Here is a 20,719-nt window from a genome sequence, read left to right as displayed (position 1 = left end):
GCAGGTCAGGACACGGAGGTGGGGGAGTATATGGGTGCAGTCCAAAATCAAATGCAAACGATTTTTAATCACAAATCAATTCTTTGATACTTAGTCTCCATCTTTTCACACCCAGACACTATAAAATCCTATAGATGTAGCCTTTTTATCTCACCCATGTGACTGGTATTTTTCTAACAACTTCCAAGGGGCAACTCTGTTCTAAAGAGTTGAAAACCTTACAGTGTTGTCTTTTCCAAAATTGTTGAGCACCAAATGAGACATTTTATGTGAATACCACACACACGTAGAGGTTCCATTCTCCTTAACTACAAGCTTTCAGGTATGCAGCACGCTTTTATAAGACTCTCCAGGTTTCCCTGGAGGAGGACAGGGTGAGGGAGAGATGGGCCCCCTCCAGCCCACCTACCGCCGCGTGCGTGGATTGCTGCTTCTTAGCCCGTTTTGGTCTTAACTTGGTAAAGTGCTCCAGCTTCTTTCCTTCCTCGGACGGCAAGTCAGAGATAAACCCCGAGCTCTGCTTCTCTTGTCTGATGGATGGGAAAGGCGGGTCTTCAACGTGAATTGGCACTTCTTCCAGGGCTTTATCAAGGTCAAATTCCATTTCTAAAATAAAGCAAAGCCCCAGGTTGAAGCTTACTGCATAGAGATGGATAGAAAAGTTCCTAAAAGTCATTTTAAGTCTATCACTGAATAGCAAACACTCATTCACAAATCACTTAATTCTCTTTCTCAATATTTACTCACTTAGAGCATCCCTAAGAAATATCCTTGAAGTGGTCCGAGGTTCTTGCTGTGGGGTGTTTCACGGTTATAAGGAAATGACTGGCATTAGCAAAATACTCACTCACCAAATGCCCTGGAGACAGGCCGCAGCATCCGGCTATGAATAGTCTTCCTTTTGGATTTAGGAGTCATCTAGCAATAAAATAAAGAAAGTACTTAGACAGGTATTCCCAGAAGACTTAACTTTCGAAGTTTAGAAACATTGTGGGGGGGTGATATTTGGGATCAATTGGTTTACGCTCAGTATTTACTCCTTCAGAGGATGGTTAATAACATCTGACAGACAGACTGAAGGGGCGAAGCCACGACATTTCTAAATGTTTGCCACTTTCTCAAATGATAGAGCCAACTTCTTTCCCCCAGCCCTATTCAGTTAAATTCTATTTTTATAGCTAAAAGGAACAATGAACGATATAGGATTTAACTCTAACCTGCACACGAGGATGTTAAAACAGATATAAGGAATAAGAATGAAAGACTGTAAAAATCAGTCGCTAAAAATTGAAAACACAATTACTCACTGTTCATTATCACAGCAACGTCAATATAAGCAACACCAAACTCTTTGTCATCTTAATGATTTAAGCAGTTTAACTGTTTTTTTTTTTTTTTTTTTTTTTTTTGCGGCACGCGGGCATCTCACTGCTGTGGCCTCTCCCGTTGCGGAGCACAGGCTCCGGACGCGCAGGCTCGGCGGCCATGGCTCACGGGCCCAGCCGCTCCACGGCATGTGGGATCTTCCCGGACCGGGGCACGAACCCGTGTCCCCTGCATCGGCAGGCGGACTCTCAACCACTGCGCCACCAGGGAAGCCCAGTTTAACTGTTTTGTTTCACATTTCTGCCACAAAAATTTTGATCTTTACATTATGAGCAAAGACCATAGACCAAAGACCAAAGAAAAAAGTTGCCATGATTTAGAAGTCTATCTGCTGTCCCTTCTCAATAAGACGTCTTTGATCCTTCTTTTCCTTTTAAAAAAGGAGACCAAAACCCAAACCATGCCCAAAACTTCTTAGAGCATTTTTCTAGCATTGGTGTCAACTGTTGATTATGTTAAGTCAAACCTTAAGGAAGACATTAGCTTCTCCCTCAACACGATAACTCGTGTCAAAGCTGGAGGGGACCTTTGTCATCACCTCCACAAATTGCAAAGAAGAAACTGAGTCATGGAGATGATAAGGACTACCACTCAAGTCAAGAGGAGCAGGGCCAGGGACAGAGCCAGTTATTAAGGTCAGCCCAGCATCCCTCCTGCCTCACCACTTGTGATCAATGAACGGATGGATTTTAGGGGTGTTAACTGCTTTGATACTGGAAACTGGTATTCGTGTAAACTAAGATATAACTGAAAGAACTTAGTTTGTAGACTTTCATTTCACTTAATAGGTTGTCATCTAAAGCTTTCTCAGAAAAAGAAAATCCACAGGTTGATAACAAGGTTCAAAGAATGAATTGTTTCGTATTGACCTTTAAAGCAAACAGCTTTACAGTTTTGACAATCTTATGTCATTTTTAACAATAATATCCTTTTGCTATTATTTATTATTGAGAGGAAAAGGAGATTAAAAAGGGTGAGCAATAGAATTTAAATCCAGACTGGTCTTCCTGAACATAATGAAACTTGCTGATTTGGTTCTTTCAAGGTTTTTGAAAGGCAGACAATCAGAGGAAAATCTCTTTATAAAGCATCGGGCTTTGCAGGTTCAATAAAAATACAACCAATCCAATGCAACTGGAAATGAATCCAGTTTCAAGATAGTTCTCCCCAAAACAGGCCTTACGGTTGGTTGAAGGTGGTGTGACTGGTCTATTCGTAAGTGAAACCTCTAAAAATAATTTTCAAGGAGACACAAACTATCAAAATATATGCTGTGTTTGGTCATAAAAACTCCTTCAGTATCGTATCCACCTTGTGCACAACCTTGATAGGTAAAAGGATTAAGAAGTAGCTTGGGATATAATTTCCAGCCAATTCATTTAGATAGTCACAGATAAATAGGAAAGAAGTTTAAAAATGCATAGAATGAAGATGTCTTCCAAAATTCTTTCCTGTCACTCCTGATTAGATTTTATAAGAAAAAGTGTTTGTGGGCAAAAATAATCTGGGTCAAGTTTCCCTATTTAGCCTTTATAATGAATACCAAATACATGTTAAAACATATGACAATAATGACATTTCAAGTATATTATAATTTTTAAATATATAAAAAGAAATACATATAGAATTACATATAAGAGAATATATATAACATATATAAAAAATATCATTTACAAACTGATGCCCAACTGTAAGTGGATCATTCCGCTCAATCTAATTTTATAGACACATTGAGAAACATACAAAATCATCAGGATTTTTGATGGCTGACAGTAATCAAAGGGAAACCAGTTGCCTTTCTTGGTCTCGCTTTCTAATGCCTCAAAACGTAGTACACAAAATTTGAATATCAGAAAGATGCATTCTAATGCATTTTCATTGCTTTCTTTCATTCCATATGCTCTTTACGTGAGCATATAACTTCCGGTTGCATTCTGCATAAAACTCTCTCTGTGTCTGACATATCTGTGAATTCTGAAGTTTTGCCACGTTTGGACAGGGCCAACGGCCTTTTGCTAAAATGGTCAGAGCTTGCAATCAGGCTGTTTTCTACAACTGGTGTTAAGAACGCAACCTGATTTTATACATTTCTTCCGATGGATGAACTGTTTTACAATCTCTTTCATGAGAAAGAATAAATATGGATTTAAGTATAACAATGGAGAAAAAAAGTGAATTTTATTTCTTCATAGTTTTCTTTCTTTTCTTTACAATTGTTTCTTCCCTAACAGTTTTACAGACAGTGTGGACTTGCTCAATCTTATTGGCTCATTCCTATGATTTGATTACATATAAATCTAAAGCAAGAGGAAATGTAAGAATGATACAATTATCCACCTATGTGTACATTTAGGAACACATACTGTATGTTTCTCTAGAAAGATGGTTTCTATGCACTCTCTTCCCCCTTCTCACACCTGTTGGTTAGATGAATTGAATCCTGGAAAAAAAAAATCTGGCTTTACCATCCAGATTTACATTTACTCTCTTCCCTTTTTGAACCAAAATGAAAGGGTTAATTTTCTCACACTATGTCTTAGTCCTTGTTTACTCTTCCTGGACATTTGTCAATGCTTAAGTATTTTCTGATCAGAGAAATCACAAAGTGCCCAACAGATGAAGGGGGTCAGCAATGCAAGCAGGAGAGGTACACACGCCAAAGGGACCCTTCACAAATCGATGTATGATTAACATTGCCAACTATTACTTCAGGCCTAGACTTCAAAGTGCATTTTATGAGAAGTAAGTAATTTTCAATATTCACATCCTCAGGAAATATGAGGAACGATGTGTTAAACCCTTTAAAATATAACTTTAGAAGGAAAACTCTAAACATAGACTGATTCTGATATCACAAACATCAGTAAATCCCCATCGTGGCAGACAGTGAATGAAATGCATGGCTCTATTCTCTAAGCATCCAAAAGCAGCACAATGTCTACATTGCTTGGAAATCTTACTCGTTTGATCCAATTTTTATAATGGATTTATAACTATTCTCCATGTAGCTCAACAGAGATACATATCCACTTTTACCGTAAGTTAAGGACTAATGTTAGAACCTTATAAACAACACAACATATTTTTCCTGTTAAACTCATTTTTAACACATGATTGCTAGACATACTAATTTTTTTTTTAATGAGAGTTAAATTGTTTCTATCACCAGAAAAATAGGAATGGAGTCGTTTCCTCATTCATTTTACCAAGTTTGCGCAAAGAATAATAAACAACACCCTCACTCCAAAGCTCAAGAATCCTTAATTACTTTTCTTTTCCTTGAGGTTAAAAAAAAAAAAGAAAACAGAAACAGTTGGAAAGCAGATTAGTAAAAATCTTCTAATACAAGAAGGTATTATGATGCCAGTTTTCTACAACTCTGGGAAACAAGTAATATGACAAGAATCAGAAATTAAAAACCTTGGAAGTTTAAGTAATCATGTCTTGTTTTTTAAACATGAATGGAAGAAGCACTTTTCTCCTCTTGAATGTTTATACCCTCTTCATCAACACTTTGCTTGCTTTCAGGCACATGGCTGGGAATATTTTAAATTCATCGCCTGTTTTGCTAAGCTGAACCATCTTGTAAAGTTCAATCTTGTCTCTAAATTGCTGCCTATTTTATTCAGGATCCAAGATGGATGACGACACTACAGACTCCTGGGAGATCAGCCAGGCAGCGCGGAAGCAAATGGAGCACAAGAATGTAAACTAGTACAGCCAGAATCTGCAGAGCCACCAAAAAATACTTACACTTGTACAGCAGAGAGTCTCCATGCAGCAAAAAGAAAGGAAAAAAAAATTTGAATGGAAGAGAAATAAAGCAACAGCATTACAAGAAATGGGGAGGGAGAGACACCATACACAAATAAACAGAAAAGCTACATAAAAAGCCTTCATAGCAAAGGAATGAGGCAAGAATGAGGCCAAACTATTATTAGCTTAAGGTATCCAACCTAGCTTTTTTTAAGCAGAAGCACAATTACAGCTTGAAAACTGCAGAAACTCTTAAGAGATATTACCTCTTCTGCTAAGTGCGTGCAAAATGCCATCTACCAACCCCGTAAGGTGTTAATCCCACTTGGGAGATGGAGATGTCATCAGCTCCAAAGGCACATAGTAGACAGAACACTGGATGGACATTAGCAAACTCCACGCAGGTGTTGGTTCTCGGGCCACAGGGCTAGTCACAGCAACTAAATGGGGACAACGTGTCTTTGGGCACGTGTAAGCGTCCCTTCTCGGGATCTTTACATCATTCTGTCCTCCCCACTGTAGCAGCAGCTTTGAGTTCTCTCTCCCCCTCAGTCATCAGAGCATTTCAAGCAAGGATCTGATACCAGGACCTACCACAGTTACCTACCTATAGTGTCATTAACATTGATAGTACCTTACACCTTAGTGGGAATTTAGGTCACCTTACATTTCACATTAAATCTCTAATTGAAGAATTGTTAAAACCTCATTGGTCACCATTATTAACAGTTGTTAGGGCATGTTAATATTCTGAACATTTATAAAAGAATTTTTAAAAGCATAACAAAACCAAAAAAGTCCCACTGTAGAACGTCAGATCTTTGTGAAGATGGGGGGGCATCTTTTCCAAACTTCCTGAAAACACACTCAGAGGAAGGCCACCTACTCCATCTACCTGGGGCTGACTTGTTTCCTTCAAGTTCCTTATTTTGTGTGTGTCAATTCTTCTCAATATAGAGCAGGATGAAAATTCAGGGCTTCTCAGTTTGTGACTAAACCGGTGGGTGGCACACAAGTAAAAGGCTTCCTGTAACCATCACCACCATCATTTTGATCATCCTTGGCGTTATTTGCTTATCAGAAAGGTTTCCCTCAGCAAGGTCCTGAAAAAGTCTCAATCCACAGACTTCTAATTTCTTATTTCATTAGGCAATTTTCTTCAAATACACCTCATTTTTTTTTTTTTTTTTGCGGTACGCAGGCCTCTTACTGTTGTGGCCTCTCCCGTTGCGGAGCACAGGCTCCAGACACGCAGGCTCAGCGGCCATGGCTCACGGGCCCAGCCGCTCCGCGGCATGTGGGATCTTCCCGGACCGGGGCACGAACCCGCGTCCCCTGCATCATCAGGCGGACTCTCAACCACTGCGCCACCAGGGAAGCCCAAACTTAAGGATTTTTAAAAATTAATTCAATGTATCCTAAACTATTACTGTCATTACTGTTTTGGTTGCAGGAGTATCCCAGTGGAAGCCATTTCAATCTGGATTTTGTATCCTTTGCAATGATCCCACTGGATTTAGAGCCAATCCTTGCTTTTTGATTCAAGATATCCTAGTGTCATCTTGTGCTTTCCTGTGTATTTTTAAAATGAATATGGGTAATCCCTGTTTAATGAACTAGACTGTAATAATTTAATATTTCCTACCAGATTGTCATCTGAGTCAATGCTCAAGGGGAACCCAAAGTTAGTCATTATTATTTTTACCCTCAAAATATCTAACCAAACAGTATCATCACATTTGTAGTTTAAAAAGTAATTTTTATGCATTTCTACTTGTTAAAGTTTGAGGCGGTATAAATCTTACTGAGAAAATGAGATACCTAATCCTTCCTATGATGACTGTTGGAGAGCAACAATCTTTAATATCTAGGAAGAGTAGTATATGGAAGCCGTAACTCTGAGAAAGCCACTATAAATCAATGGACAAAAGGAGGAATGATGTGTAGAGATTTAGTAAGGCATCACATTTCTTACTGAATGCAACATTAAATCCAGCTATTCACATCACACTCATTAACTTTTATATCCAGAATCTCATTTCATATAAAAGTTAAAATGGCATCATGATGTTAAAACAAAAACATTCAGGGAGCTGTACTGATGAGACTGTTGTGAAGATCACAGTAGAGTACTATTTTTAAATGAACATGGTTTGTTTCCTTATTTTCCAGATCTGCACAGTTTTTTTGATACAAGAAAATTAAATCTTTATCTTTGTCATGTTTTCTCCAGGAAACAGCCTACTTTTTTATTCATTTTAACTAATCTTGCAACCAAGCTATAGTGGAAAGTTGAATGAACTGTCTATCAAACACACTGTGATGTATTACAACCAAAGAAGGATGGCTTTCAGAGTATGTAATCTCTATCGTCCTGACTTAATGTTAACTATAACAAACCCTGTCTTGTCAATGACTGTCTTTCATTAACATTTTCCAACATTTAAGGCCTCAGCATCAAATAACAGGATACAGATGGTCAACGGATTCAGTTACCTGGGGAGTGGAGGTCACACACTGCACAACTAGAAGCCCTTTCTGAGGTTCTGCTACGGCCGTGACAGAGGACGCTCTGAAATCTTTTTCAGGGAAGGGCCATTTTGGCCGTGCTGAACTGGGTATGGCATTTGGAGATTTCAACTGGGTACAGTTGACCCTTGAACAATACAGCTTTGAACTTGTGCAGGTCCACTTAAGTGGGGATTATTTTTCAATAAATACATACTACAGTACTAGTCAATCCGAGGCTGGTTGAATCCGCAGAGACGGAACAACAGACATAGAGAGCGGGCTGTACAGAGTTATAGCCCAATTTTGGGGGGGTCTCGGCGCCCCTAACCACTGCGTCATTCAAAGGTCCAGTGCATTCGTGCAAGGGCTGAAGTGGAATGAAGGCTGCTCCCAGAGAATCCTGGCTTGACTTACAGGTACCCACCCTACCGTTCAGCTCTGGTTAGTTGATCTCCTGTCTGGGAGAGCAAAATGACCACATACCTCAATTTTGATAATCAAAGTCAGATCAGTTAGGTCTAAACCTTGCAGCACTAGTTCCCAAGGTTAAGGCTCCACCTCACCCAGCAAGCAAAACAGAGCACCATGGAGTCATAGATAAGGACTGATCTTGAACTCTGCTGTATCATAACTTCATTCCCTCCTTAGCAAGCCTTTATTTTCAGGAGATATTTGGCTAACCCTCAAATTCTCCTAGGCAAGAAGGAAAACTGTCCAACTGAAAGTCAGGGCCAGTGGCATGGCCTGAGTAAGCAGGACTGAATTGGGGATGATCATGTGTGTTCTCAGTAGGCAGCTTCCAGAGGCAGACAGCCCTCTCTTCTCAGTTTTTTTTGCTGCTTGTTCCCATCAGTTCAGACACCTACAACTCGAGCCATCACTTGCCCCATTATTTCAAAAGGTGGGATTTGCTACCACAGGTTAGAATCCCTACCAGTTCACTAAGAGGAAGAGTAAAACCCTGGAGGGACAGAATTAGCCTGCAGTTAGAGACACCACCCACCAAACTCTCAGTGCAAACCCTCCGTGAAAAGGCTCTTCCCCAACCCAACCTTCCCTGGACTTTTCTTCCAGTGACCTGGTCCAGCATGAAGACCAGGGATGCAGCAGAGAGGGTACAGGCTTGGGAACTGGATCATTTGGAGTTGAGCCCTCCGCTCTGGCTACCCCTAAACCAGCCGTGTGATATGGGGCAAGTGTATTAACGTCTCTGAGCTCTCATCTGAAAAACAGGTTAAAATAGTTACCACATATGGCTGCCATGACAAAGCAGGGGGCACAGTGCATGTCTCACAGCGGGTACGTGGTTTTCTCCTTTTTTCCTATACAACTTGTTGAGAGCTTGGATTACTGAGGATATAACCTATAATATTCTCATTAATAGAACCTCATAGGTTTAAAGATAGCCTTTTCACGCCAAGAATCATTTTCTAGAGTTTCCAGAGAAATCTGTTACTGACATTTATTGCTGGCATTAGCTGTATAGAATTCAAAGACGTAACTCCCGTACCCTCAAGGAGCATAGAATCTAGCAGGAAAGTTGAGCTAAGCAAGGAACTGCAGTACAAAGCCAAGGCATTAAACAAAATGTACTGAGCAATTATTACGTGCCAGGTACTGGGCACTAGATACTGGGATTATGTTGTCCAAGTACAATCCCAGTCCCTGCCCTCTAGGAGCGTATGCTCCAGCGTGGGGAGATGGCAAAAAGTACCTACATGAGTAAACAAGATCATTTCAAGTACTGATAAGTGCTGAGCAGATAAAACAGGATAATATGGTAGAGAGGCTGGAGTGTTTCTTCGGCTCGGAGAGTCATGGAAAACTTTTGAGAGATCGGAGTTAAGACCTGAGTGGTGGGGAAAAGGTAGCTGAGGGAAGATCTGGTGAAACGTGTTCCAAGCTGAAGGAAGAAAAGGATAAGATGGGAACCAGGGCAAGTTCTAGAGAAAAGCAATGAGGCCACAGTGGCTTGAGGGAAGTGAACAAAGGAGAGAGTAGAGCACATAGAGAGATGGAGGCCAGATCATGGAGGACCTTGTGAACCCCGTGGGGAAGAGACTCCATTTATCCTGGGTGCAATGGGAAGCCGTCAAAGGGCTTGACACCTCACACATTGATCTGTTCTCTACTTTAGAAAGTTCCTGGGCTACTGAGAGGGGATTGATTGCAGAGAGGCCAGAGTGGAAGCATAAGTATAAGCTACAAGTCTATTTCAGGAATACAGGCAAGGGTGGCTAGGGTGAGGGGCCGGAGTGGATACGGACAGTAAGGGAAAGGGTAAGATTGAGACTGACTGTGGAGTGAGGAACAAACGGGTAGAATAGAAGGTGGTGTCCCACACTGAGAAAATTAATGCTCCAGTAGGGGAAGGGGAAATCAATGATTCTGCTTTGGACACATTAAGTTTGAGATACCCAGTAGACATCTAATTGAGAGGTCGACTAGGCAGATGAATATGCAAGTCTGCAGCTCAAGGTAAACTGAGATAAATGTCATGCATGTAGGACAAGAAAAGTGCTTATAGAGTTGAAGGGACAGCGGTCAGGTGAGGGAAGGTGTCTGGTGAGTGCATCTGTACCATGGCTGTGCATGGATGACTTACCAATACAGCCCGGGCTACTGAGCTCTGAGGCCGCCTCTACAACTCCCTACTGGACATCTCAAGCCAGGGTCTTGCAAACGCCTCACCTCAACATAACCAAGACGGGAATCACTAACATCTGTTTCTGCCAAAATCTGCCCCTTCTCCCATATTCCTCACCTTCAGTGTTGCCTTCAAAATAAATAAACAATATAGAAACAAGTCAACCCTCAGCGAGCTCTACGAGGCTCTTGTGATATGGCCTCCACCCTCATCACCTATCCTCTCTCCTACCCTTTATTCCCGTTGTATCATAATCCCACAATAGTTCCTCAAATCGTGATGCTCTCTCCTCACTCCAAGCCTCTATATAAGTACTATTCTCTCTGCTAAATTTACTTACTCATTTTCCTCTCGGCCAACTTCTCCTTCAAATGCTAACTCTCATTGTACCAACAGTTACTAAGGGCCTTATTATGTACCAAACATGATGCTCAGAACTTTCCTCCAGGACGGCTTCCTTGACAACGGCCCTTCCCAGGCTGGGCTGGGCATCCCTTCTCTCCATAGCAACCTACACATCTCTGTCAGAGCTCTCTCCCACCATATCTCATATTTCAGTGTATTAATGCATAACCACCTCAGTCCAAAAGAAAACTGAGGCTCATGCAGAACATCAAGTTGTTAGGAAATGCTTTCAGCTTTTCACCACTGAGAATGATATTTGCTGTCGGTTTGTCATATATGGCCTTTATTATGTTGAGGTAAGTCCCCTCTGTGCCCACTTTCTGGAGTGCTCTTATCATGAATGGGTGTTGAATTTTCTCAAAAGCTTTTTCTGCATCTATTGAGATGATCATATGGTTTTTCTTCTTCAATTTGTTAATATGGTGTATCACATTGATTGATTTGCATATATTGAAGAATCCTTGCATCACTGGGATAAATCCCACTTGATCATGGTGTGTGATCCTTTTAATGTGTTGTTGGATTCTGTTTGCTAGTATTCTGTTGAGGATTTTTGCATCTATATTCATCAGTGATATTGGTCTGTAATTTTTTTTGTAGTGTCGTTGTCTGGTTTTGGTATCAGGGTGATGGTGGTCTCATAGAATGAGTTTGGGAGTGTTCCTTCCTCTACAATTTTTTGGAAGAGTTTGAGAAGGATGGGGGTTAGCTCTTCTCTAAATGTTTGATACAATTCACCTGTGAAGCCATATGGTCCTGGACTTTTGTTTGTTGGAAGACTTTTAATCACAGTTTCAATTTCATTACTTGTGATTGGTTTGTTCATATTTTCTATTTCTTCCTGGTTCAGTCTTGGAAGTTTATGCCTTTCTAAGAATTTGTCCATTTCTTCCAGGTTGTTCCTTTTATTGGCATAGAGCTGCTTGTAGTAGTCTCTTAGGATGCTTTGTATTTCTGCGGTATCTGTTGTAACTTCTCCTTTTTCATTTCTAATTTTATTAATTTCAGTCCTCTCCCTTTTTCTTGATGAGTCTGGCTAATGGTTTAGCAACTTTGTTTATCTTCTCAAAGAACCAGCTTTTAGTTTTATTGATCTTTGTTATTGTTTTCTTTGTTTCTATTTCATTTATTTCTGCTCTGATTTTTATGACTTCTTTCCTTCTGGTAACTTTGGGTTTTGTTTGTTCTTCTTTCTCTAGTTCCTTTAGGTGTAAGGTTAGATTGTTTATTTGAAATTTTCATTGTTTTTTGAGGCTTGTATAGCTATAAACTTCCCTCTTAGAACTGCTTTTGCCACATCCCATAGGTTTTGGATTGTCGTGTTTTCACTGTTATTTGTCTCTAGCTATTTTTTGATTTACTCTTTGATTTCTTCAGTGATCGCTTGGTTATTTAGTAACGTATTGTTTAGCCTCCATCTGTTTTTTTTACATTTTTCCCCTGTAATTTATTTCTAATCTCATAGCATTGTAGTCAGAAAAGATGCTTGATATGATTTCAATTTTCTTAAATTTACTGAGGCTTGATTTGTGACCCAAGATGTGATCTATCCTGGAGGATGTTCCATGTGCACTTGAAAAGAAAGTGTAATCTGCTGGTTTTGGATGGAATATCCTATAAATATCAATTAAATCTATCTGGTCCATTGTGTCATTTAAAGATTGTGTTTCCTTATTAATTTTCAGTTTGGATGATCTGTCCATTGGTGTAAGTGAGGTGTTAAAGTCCCCGGTTATTATTGTGTCACTGTCGATTTCCTCTTTTAGAGCTGTTAGCAGTTGCCTCATGTACTGAGGTGCTCCTATGTTGGGTGCACATATATTTGTAGTTGTTATATCTTCTTCTTGGATTAATCCCTTGATCATTATGTAGTGTCCTTCCCTGTCTCTTGTAACATTCTTTATTTTAAAGTCTATTTTATCTGATATGAGTATTCCTACTCCACCTTTCTTTTGATTTCCATTTGCATGGAATATCTTTTTCCATCCCCTCACTTTCACAGTCTGTATGTGTCCCTAGGTCTGAAGTGGGTCTCTTGTAGACAGCATATATATGGGTCTTGTTTTTGTATCCATTCAGCAAGCCTGTGTCTTTTGGTTGTAGCATTTAATCCATTCATGTTTAAGGCAATTATCGATATGTATATTCCTATTACCATTTTCTTAATTGTTTTGGGTTTGTTTTTGTAGGTCCTTTTCTTCCCTTATGTTTCCCACTTAGAGAAGTTACTTTAGCATTTGTTGTAGAGCTGGTTTGGTGGTGCTGAATTATCTTTTCTTTGCTTGTCTGTAAAGCCTTTGACTTCTCCATGGAATCTGAATGAGATCCTTGCTGGGTAGAGTAATCTTGGTTGTAGGTTCTTCCCTTTCATCACTTTAAGTATATCATGCCACTTCCTTCTGGCTTGTAGAGTTTCGGCTGAGAAGTCAGCCTTTAACCTCATGGGAGTTCCCTTGTATGTTATTTGTCATTTTTCCCTTGCTGCTTTCAATAATTTTTCTTTGTCTTTAATTTTTGCCAATTTGATTACTATCTTGGCATGTTTCTCCTGGGGTTTATGCTGTATGGGACTCTGCGATTCCTGGACTTGGGTGGCTATTTCCTTTCCCATGTTAGGGAAGTTTTCGACTATAATCTCTTCAAATATTTTCTCGGGTCCTTTCTCTCTCTTTCTCCTTCTGGGACCCCTATAATGTGAATATTGTTGCGTTTAATGTTGTCCCAGAGGTCTCTTAGGCTTTCCTCATTTATTTTCATTCTTTCTTCTTTATTCTGTTCCACAGCAGTGAATTCCACCATTCTGTCTTCCAGGTCACTTATCCACCGTTCTTCTGCCTCAGTTATTCTGCTATTGATTCCTTCTAGTGTATTGTTCATTTCAATTATTGTATTGTTCATCTCTGTTTGTCTTTAATTCTTCTAGGTCTTTGTTAAACATTTCTTGCATCTTCTCGATCTTTGCCTCCATTCTTTTTCCGAGGTCCTGAATCATCTTCACTATCATTATTCTGAATTCTTTTCCTGGAAGTTTGCCTATCTCCACTTCATTTAGTTGTTTTTCTGGGGTTTTATCTTGTTCCTTCGTCTGGTACATAGCCCTCTGCCTTTTCATCTTCTCTATTCTTTTTATGAATGTGGTTTTTGTTCCATGGGCTGCAGAATTGTAGTTCTTCTTGCTTCTGCTGTGTGCCCTCTGGTGGATGAGGCTATCTTAGAGGCTTGTGCAAGTTTCCTGATGGGAGGGACTGGTGGTGGGAGCTGGCTGTTGCTCTGGTGGGCAGAACTCAGTAAAACTTTAATCCACTTGTCTGTTGATGGGTGGGGCTGGATTCCCTCCCTGTTGGTTGTTTGGCCTGAGGCGACCCAACACTGGAGCCTACCTGGGCTCTTTGGTGGGACTAATGGCGGACTCTGGGAGGGCTCACGCCAAGGAGTACTTCCCAGAACTTCTGCTGCCAGTGTCCTTGTCCTCCAGATGAGACACAGCCACCTCCCGCCTCTGCAGGAGACCCTCCAACACTAGCAGGTAGGTCTGGTTCAGTCTCTATTGGGTCACTGCTCCTTCCCCTGGGTCCTGATGCACACACTACTTTGTGTGTGACCTCCAAGAGTGGAGTCTCTGTTTCCCCCAGTCCTGTTGAAGTCCTGCAATCAAATCCCACTAGCCTTCAAAGTCTGATTCTCTAGGAATTCCTCCTCCCGTTGCCGGACCCCCAGGTTCAGAAGCCTGACGTGGGGCTCAGAACCTTCACTCCAGTAGGTGGACTTCTGTGGTGTAAGTGTTCTCCAGTTTGTGAGTCACCCTCCCAGCAGTTATGGGATTTGATTTTATTGTGATTGCGCCCCTCCTACCATCTCACTGTGGCTTCTCCTTTGTCTTTGGATGTGGGGTATCTTTTTTGGTGAGTTCCAGTGTCTTCCTGTCAATGACTGTTCAGCAGTTAGTTGTGATTCCAGTGTTCCTTGTTTTGTTTTTAATGAGTAAATTAGGATAAAAATGGGAAATAAGTGAAGCCAGTACTAAGACTGAATACAACAAACTATACTTCTTTAGGCCTGGAACTGCACCCACGCCCGTAGTTTTTTGATGTGGAGCATTTTTAAAGTCTCTATTGAATTTGTTACAATATTGCTTCTGTTTTATGTTTTTGGTTTTTTGGCCACGAGGTATATGGGAACTTAGCTCCCCAACCAGGGATCGAACCCACACCCCCTGCATTGGAAGGCAAAGTCCTAACCACTGGACCACCAAGGAAGTCCCAGGCCCAGAACCCTTTTAATATGTCAAGTGCACATACAGCTCTGAGCCTCTCAACTTACAGTACAAAAGGCAGGCATAAGTCATAGCACAATTCACTGTGTCTGAGACAGAGCAAACTAACGGCTCCAGGTTTCCACTCCTCTTGACAAAGAACTGCAATTTCTTCTGCATAGATTTGCAACAAAGGCATCTTGGGATGAAACTGAACAGTGCCCACAACAGTGGTACAGACAGTAGAAAGAGCACATATGGTAACAATTTTTATAGGGGTATTAAAGCGGCCCTTAATGAAAGTCAACGACATGATGCAAAAGCACAACACAGTAAGAGCACTACAATACGATAGGAAAACCAAAACAATAGGAAAAAAAGGGGTTGAGTCTATTTAGCAGAGACTCTCCAGGGCACCATACCCTCTGCTACCCCCGAATCTCTGTTCAAGGCCCTTCTGGACCTTGGTCTTGAAGGAATGAGATCTGGAATGTGCTTCTGGCACTTCCACCAAGGGCTGTCAAGGAAATTACTAGAAATTTTAAGGAACATACTTTTTAGCTGAATTATACAGATGGTATCACAGTTCTGAAATTTAGAATTTGGAAATTAAGAGGTTTTCATATGTTGCTTTCTAGTGGTTAATAAGTTAAGCCTCCATTTTTCCAGAGTGATATCAATATGAAAATGACAGTACAGAATAAATAAAACTGTAAGAGGAAACAAACAGTTAGGACTTGAATCACCTTCTGTGTACAGTTAATATCAGTGTGACTAATTTTAAAGGAGATATCGACTTAATAGTCTGTGCTTGGCAACACTGTTAATAGATTAGTTCAATTAATAACTGTTGGTACGTGAAAATGAGGTGATTTGCTTAAAAATAAAATATCATTTTGACCAAGACAAATGGATCTTCACTGAATTTTAATCTATATTAAAAAGCTTAAAAATTATATATGTAAATTTGAGGCTGAATTCGTTAAGGGAAAATAATTGCTATTTGGTCATTGGAGCAAGGATTCACAAGATATATTCTGTAACAATTCAAGCCTTTTAAAATTGTTTTCCTAGGAAAGAGCAGTAAGTATATGACCTGTTCCCCTGCATGAATATATTTTGATTTAAAACTGGTATGACACTCATTAAAATAACTGCAAGAATTACACACAATTAGTGAGCTAGTTTTGCCTAAGGAGAAGATACTGACTCTTCACCACTTGGCACATTATTTGAAACCTCAAACGTATGCAGTTTTTTAAAGGTAGTAGACTATACATAGTGACAAATTGAATATGTAGACATTACCAGTCAGTAGAAGGAGAACTGTATCCTTTAATACCCCAAGGGCCAATGACAAACCAAAGTTGAAAGATATGGTGGGAAATACTGATTTCCTAAGAGCACCTGATTGCAGGAAAAGAACAGACGGTCTACGGACAATAAAGACTCTAAGTGAATACCCGCTTCAGCTTGACATACAAGGCATGTATGTTGAAATGACAAGAAGCATATTGGAAAGCTCATTAATCACTGTCAGCAACAAAGTAACACGTGGAGAGGCACAGAATGTTCCAGGGAAGCCAAAAGTAGACAGATTCATTTCTAACAACTGGATAACAATTAAGTGGATCAGATCCCTGATGCAGTTGTTTCCAATAATGTTTAAAAACTATGGGTTTACATCATGGTTAAATGGCACACATTTTTCATTTGTGTTTCTGTTCACATATTAATTTAGTATGGAAATAGTAAGCAGATATTTTGCATAAAACAATGCAGTCTATTTACATCTAACTTGGAATTTAATTCTGATTGCAAGAAACGTACCAGATATGAAATCAGTATACAGATTATAGCAGACTGGTTAAACACGCAATGGTCTACAGACCATTGGGCGCCTGCCTTTGGGTGACCTTAGATCACCTCGGCCAAGTTACTTAATATTTCCATGCCTCAGTTTCCTCATCTGTTAAATAGAAGGTATTAACAACACCTATCCTTCATAGGTTGTCATGAGAATTAAACTGGTTGCAATTTAATAAAAAGCTTAGACTAGTGCCTAGCATGTCATAGGTGCTATGTAAGTGTTAAATAAATGAATAAGAAGACTTTTCAAGCCATCTGATTCCCAGCCCTGGAGTTAAAGGGTTATCAGAATCTCTGGCGCTACGACAGTGGATACAGGTTGAAAAGCCCTGCAGGTTATTCTAATAGTTCTTGTTCTACGCTGCCCTCCTCCCCACAGGTAAACTAAATTACCTCTTAGTTTCTTTCTAGTTAAAAGGAAAAAAAACAATAATTACTTGATTGGAGACAGAGTTTTAAAAAATGATTCCCCTTTCTGCCATTTTGTTTAAAGAAATCAGCCTTTTTCTTCAACTTTATGAAATTAAGGTTGATGAGAAGCTCTCAGTCATCCTCCCAGCAGATAACAGGCCTCATCAAATCATTCAATCATCCCTATTTCAGCCCTCAAAGTACAAGTTCAATAGGTGTTGACTAAGTGAAGAATTCCCTTCTAAGAAATCAATCATTGTTTCCATCTCCACGAAGGCAATCCTTAAGTTCAAACTAATATGTATTTCAACAACTAATCTATGGCTCTGAACCTTCCCTAGTGCTATCATAGCTATTGGTTCTTTAAAGAGACTTAAGCACTGAAATGGAATTGACTTTTGGACCACAGAGAAATGGAGGAAAACATAAAGATATCCAGGAATAGGGGAACGAAGAGATGCCCAGAATCTCCACTAAGTCTGTTAAAGAAACGTTCAACAATGGATTTAGTAGATACCGTGAACATCACAAACAGAAAATGCCAGGATCTGTTAACAATCTTGAATCTACAAGTAGTAGGTTGGTGATGAGTCAGAGTTACTTTGGAATGTCCTAGGGAAACTATTTCAGGGCTTTGGGCTACAAATAAACATTTGAGGGAATAAAGTTATAGTATCTCCCAGAGCAGTCACATTCAAGAGAGCTCTGGCTCCATGTGGCACAATTTCTACCTGCCAGGGATGTATAATTCCATGTGGGAAAGGCTGTATGCATGTACTTAAATGCTTCTAGAATTTTCTATGCAACAGTTTATCCTGTGTCCTTACTTCCTGGATCACTTAAGATCTAAACGCTGCCAAAGAATACATATAGGCTCATTTAGAAAATCATCACCAATTAAATGTCTCTCCCTTTGAAATATGTACTTCAAACATTTTTTTAAATTGTACCACATAAGGATAACAACTTGAAATATGTGGTAAGATGTCAATGAGAAACAAAAATGATTTGCTACTTTGATTATGAAAGGTGGCAGTGCAAGTAACTTAAAAAGGCAAATCTAATGCTCTTTCCAATTAGATGTGAGTTTGTACCACTGGCTTAGGGTAAGTAGTCCAGAGCTTAGAAAGTCGATTTTCTTTCAGGGCGAGACCTTTGCACCTGGGGTAACTGCCACCATGTAAATGGGGCTATCTTTGGGTGGCTTAGAATCGATAGTTAGGCTGAGAGTATAGAGGAAATTATTACAGCACAAAATCCACTGACTTGCACTTTCTACGCAAAAATGTTCTTTTTCATTAAACTAACATCAAATTTGGCTCTGGTTTTCTGCTACTTAACAATTCATTAGCCTCGTTAAAACAATGATCAAAGACAAAATTTTTAGAACTGAAAATAATGCTATTTTTAATGGCTTAAAAATTCTGCCCAAGTATTTTTCTTTATAGAGAGCTCTGTCTTGTCTCAACAAGACACTCGATACCAGAGGCCCTGCTTCTGGTCCTAGGATTCAGTAGGTGCTCACGTCAGGAATGGCCCTAACTGCTTGCCTCGCAGCCGTCTGAACCAGAAAAAAACCACCCTTCTAACCTGGGTCATCCTTTGAGTGAAGTTCAGAGAGCTCTCCATCTAGTTCTGCCTCTTTCTGCATCATGGCAACAAGACAGTTTTTACAAAATGGAAGCCACACGGTGCTGGATGTGCCTGCAGCATGGTTTGCCCTTTGGTCCTCATAGTGGTTCTGCATCTGCATTTTTTTTTTTAAAGTACAAACTTCCAGTTATAGTAAGTCCTGGCGATGTAAAGTACAGCATGGTGACTGTAGTGAACAATACTGTACTACGTATTTGAAGTTGCTAAGAGAGTACAGCATAAAAGTTCTCATCACAAGGAAAAAAATCATAACTATGTGTGGTGATAATGTTAATTAAACTTGTTGCAATCACTCTGCAATATATACATATATTGAATCATTATGTTGTACACCTAAAACTAATACAATGTTATGTTAATTGTATCTCAATAAAAACTAAATTTTAAAAAAGGGTTCTTTTCCTCTATCCTCACCCCACCGACTTTAAGAACAACTTTTATTTCTTTCACATAACAAAAGAAAATTAGTCAATCAAACAAAAACAAACCAAGCTTATACAATTTAAAACCATGAGCTAAGCCAATCTTTTTTAACCAACACTCCATCACCCAAAACCACATGACTTATAAACTCAGAAACTCATGTTTCCTATACCCCTTTCCAACTCACACACAATCAGATCATTCTGGCAGAAAACATCATATGTAGAGTTAATTTTAAATTTTTAATTCAAATCTATTTCCTATTACTCCTTTTTTCTTTTTAGGGTTAGCCTAAGAGGTTTCCAGAATAATTACCCTATGATAACTTAGTGTCTATTGCCTCAAAGTGTAAACAAAATTTAAAATATTAAACATACATTTTATAACATACTAGATAAGCAAGTTTTAAAAAACTTGATATTCCCTCTACATAGACCAAATATATTTATAGATTTATACAGTTATATATTAACAGGAAATTATTTATCTTTAGTCATACTAGAATGTTACTAGTTGAAGTATATACTAACATACTAATGTTGAAATCTAAGATATGTTTTAGTCTTTCTTTGCTAGTCTCCTTGTATATGATAAGGTTTTATCTGGAGGGCATTTAACTATTTTATTCACAGATTTTAAAGATGACAGTAATGGTTTATAAATAAGGAACTACTTAAAGCATATTCTCTTCCGGGCTAGAAAAGTAGTATCAGTCTCATCAGATCTTTGGTTATGAAAGTGAAAAACAAGTACCATTTCTTTACAATGGCTGCATTGAAAAATTACTAAAATCAGAAGCTGATATAGAAATGTTTGGGCACATAAGTAGACCAAACCTAGTCTCACCAGCACCCTCTCAGATTACAAGAAATTACTAAAAATGAATGTTTTAGTAAAACATAAAAATACTACATACAAAGGATGAAAACATATTTAATACAGAGGCATATACAACTATCTTAATGGTAAAATGAGAAATAACTACACTAATACCACAAATTTTAGAATAATAAAAACAGACATCAAATTGTCCCCAGAAAAATGAAGTATCAACAACCTGAATGCTTCAGTTTTATGGCCAGATGGATGCATCACGTGGACGCACCGTATTCCATCTTCTAAAGCACATCAAGTCAAGTCAATGAAAGAGAATATGAACTAAACGGTAAATGCAAACCTTAGAGTGTACCCCAACATTACGTAAAGAAAAAACAGGAAGAAGCAAGAGATTTTAAAAATACCTATAGGACCAACAAAGAGATAATCATCCTATGTATTTTTGGGGGGAAAAATTCCTTCCCCACGTTTTTCTGAAGGCTTATTTAAAGGTATTTTCCCATCACAAATGACCTTTAAAAGGTAAAAAAATAATTTCTCCTAATTAATTTAGGAATTCCCACCCCCCG

The 20,719-nt window shown here is 39.2% G+C and overlaps 1 protein-coding gene across 7 annotated transcripts in view; it reads right to left on the bottom strand.

Moving 5' to 3' along the window:
• CARMIL1 (capping protein regulator and myosin 1 linker 1) overlaps nucleotides 1-20,719 on the bottom strand; it is a 315,566-nt gene that overhangs the window by 30,368 nt on the left and 264,479 nt on the right. For all 7 annotated transcript variants that reach the window (XR_003437580.1, XR_003437579.1, XM_027128538.1 and 4 more), the window contains exons 30-31: nucleotides 852-918; nucleotides 410-606 (exon numbers count right to left, since the gene is read on the bottom strand). Coding sequence is in view for 5 of the 7 variants with exons in the window: in XM_027128538.1 (XP_026984339.1) it covers nucleotides 410-606; nucleotides 852-918 (264 nt within the window). In the remaining 2 variants the exon portion in view is untranslated. The remainder of the gene's footprint in view (nucleotides 1-409; nucleotides 607-851; nucleotides 919-20,719) is intronic.

Source organism: Aethalodelphis obliquidens, unplaced genomic scaffold (assembly GCF_003676395.1).
Source record: "Aethalodelphis obliquidens isolate GAN/ISIS:26980383/991018 unplaced genomic scaffold, ASM367639v1 scaffold34, whole genome shotgun sequence".
Taxonomy (NCBI): Eukaryota; Metazoa; Chordata; class Mammalia; order Artiodactyla; family Delphinidae; genus Aethalodelphis; species Aethalodelphis obliquidens.
The sequence above is the reverse complement of the archived record's forward strand: the minus strand, read 5'-3'. Positions and strand labels throughout refer to the sequence as shown.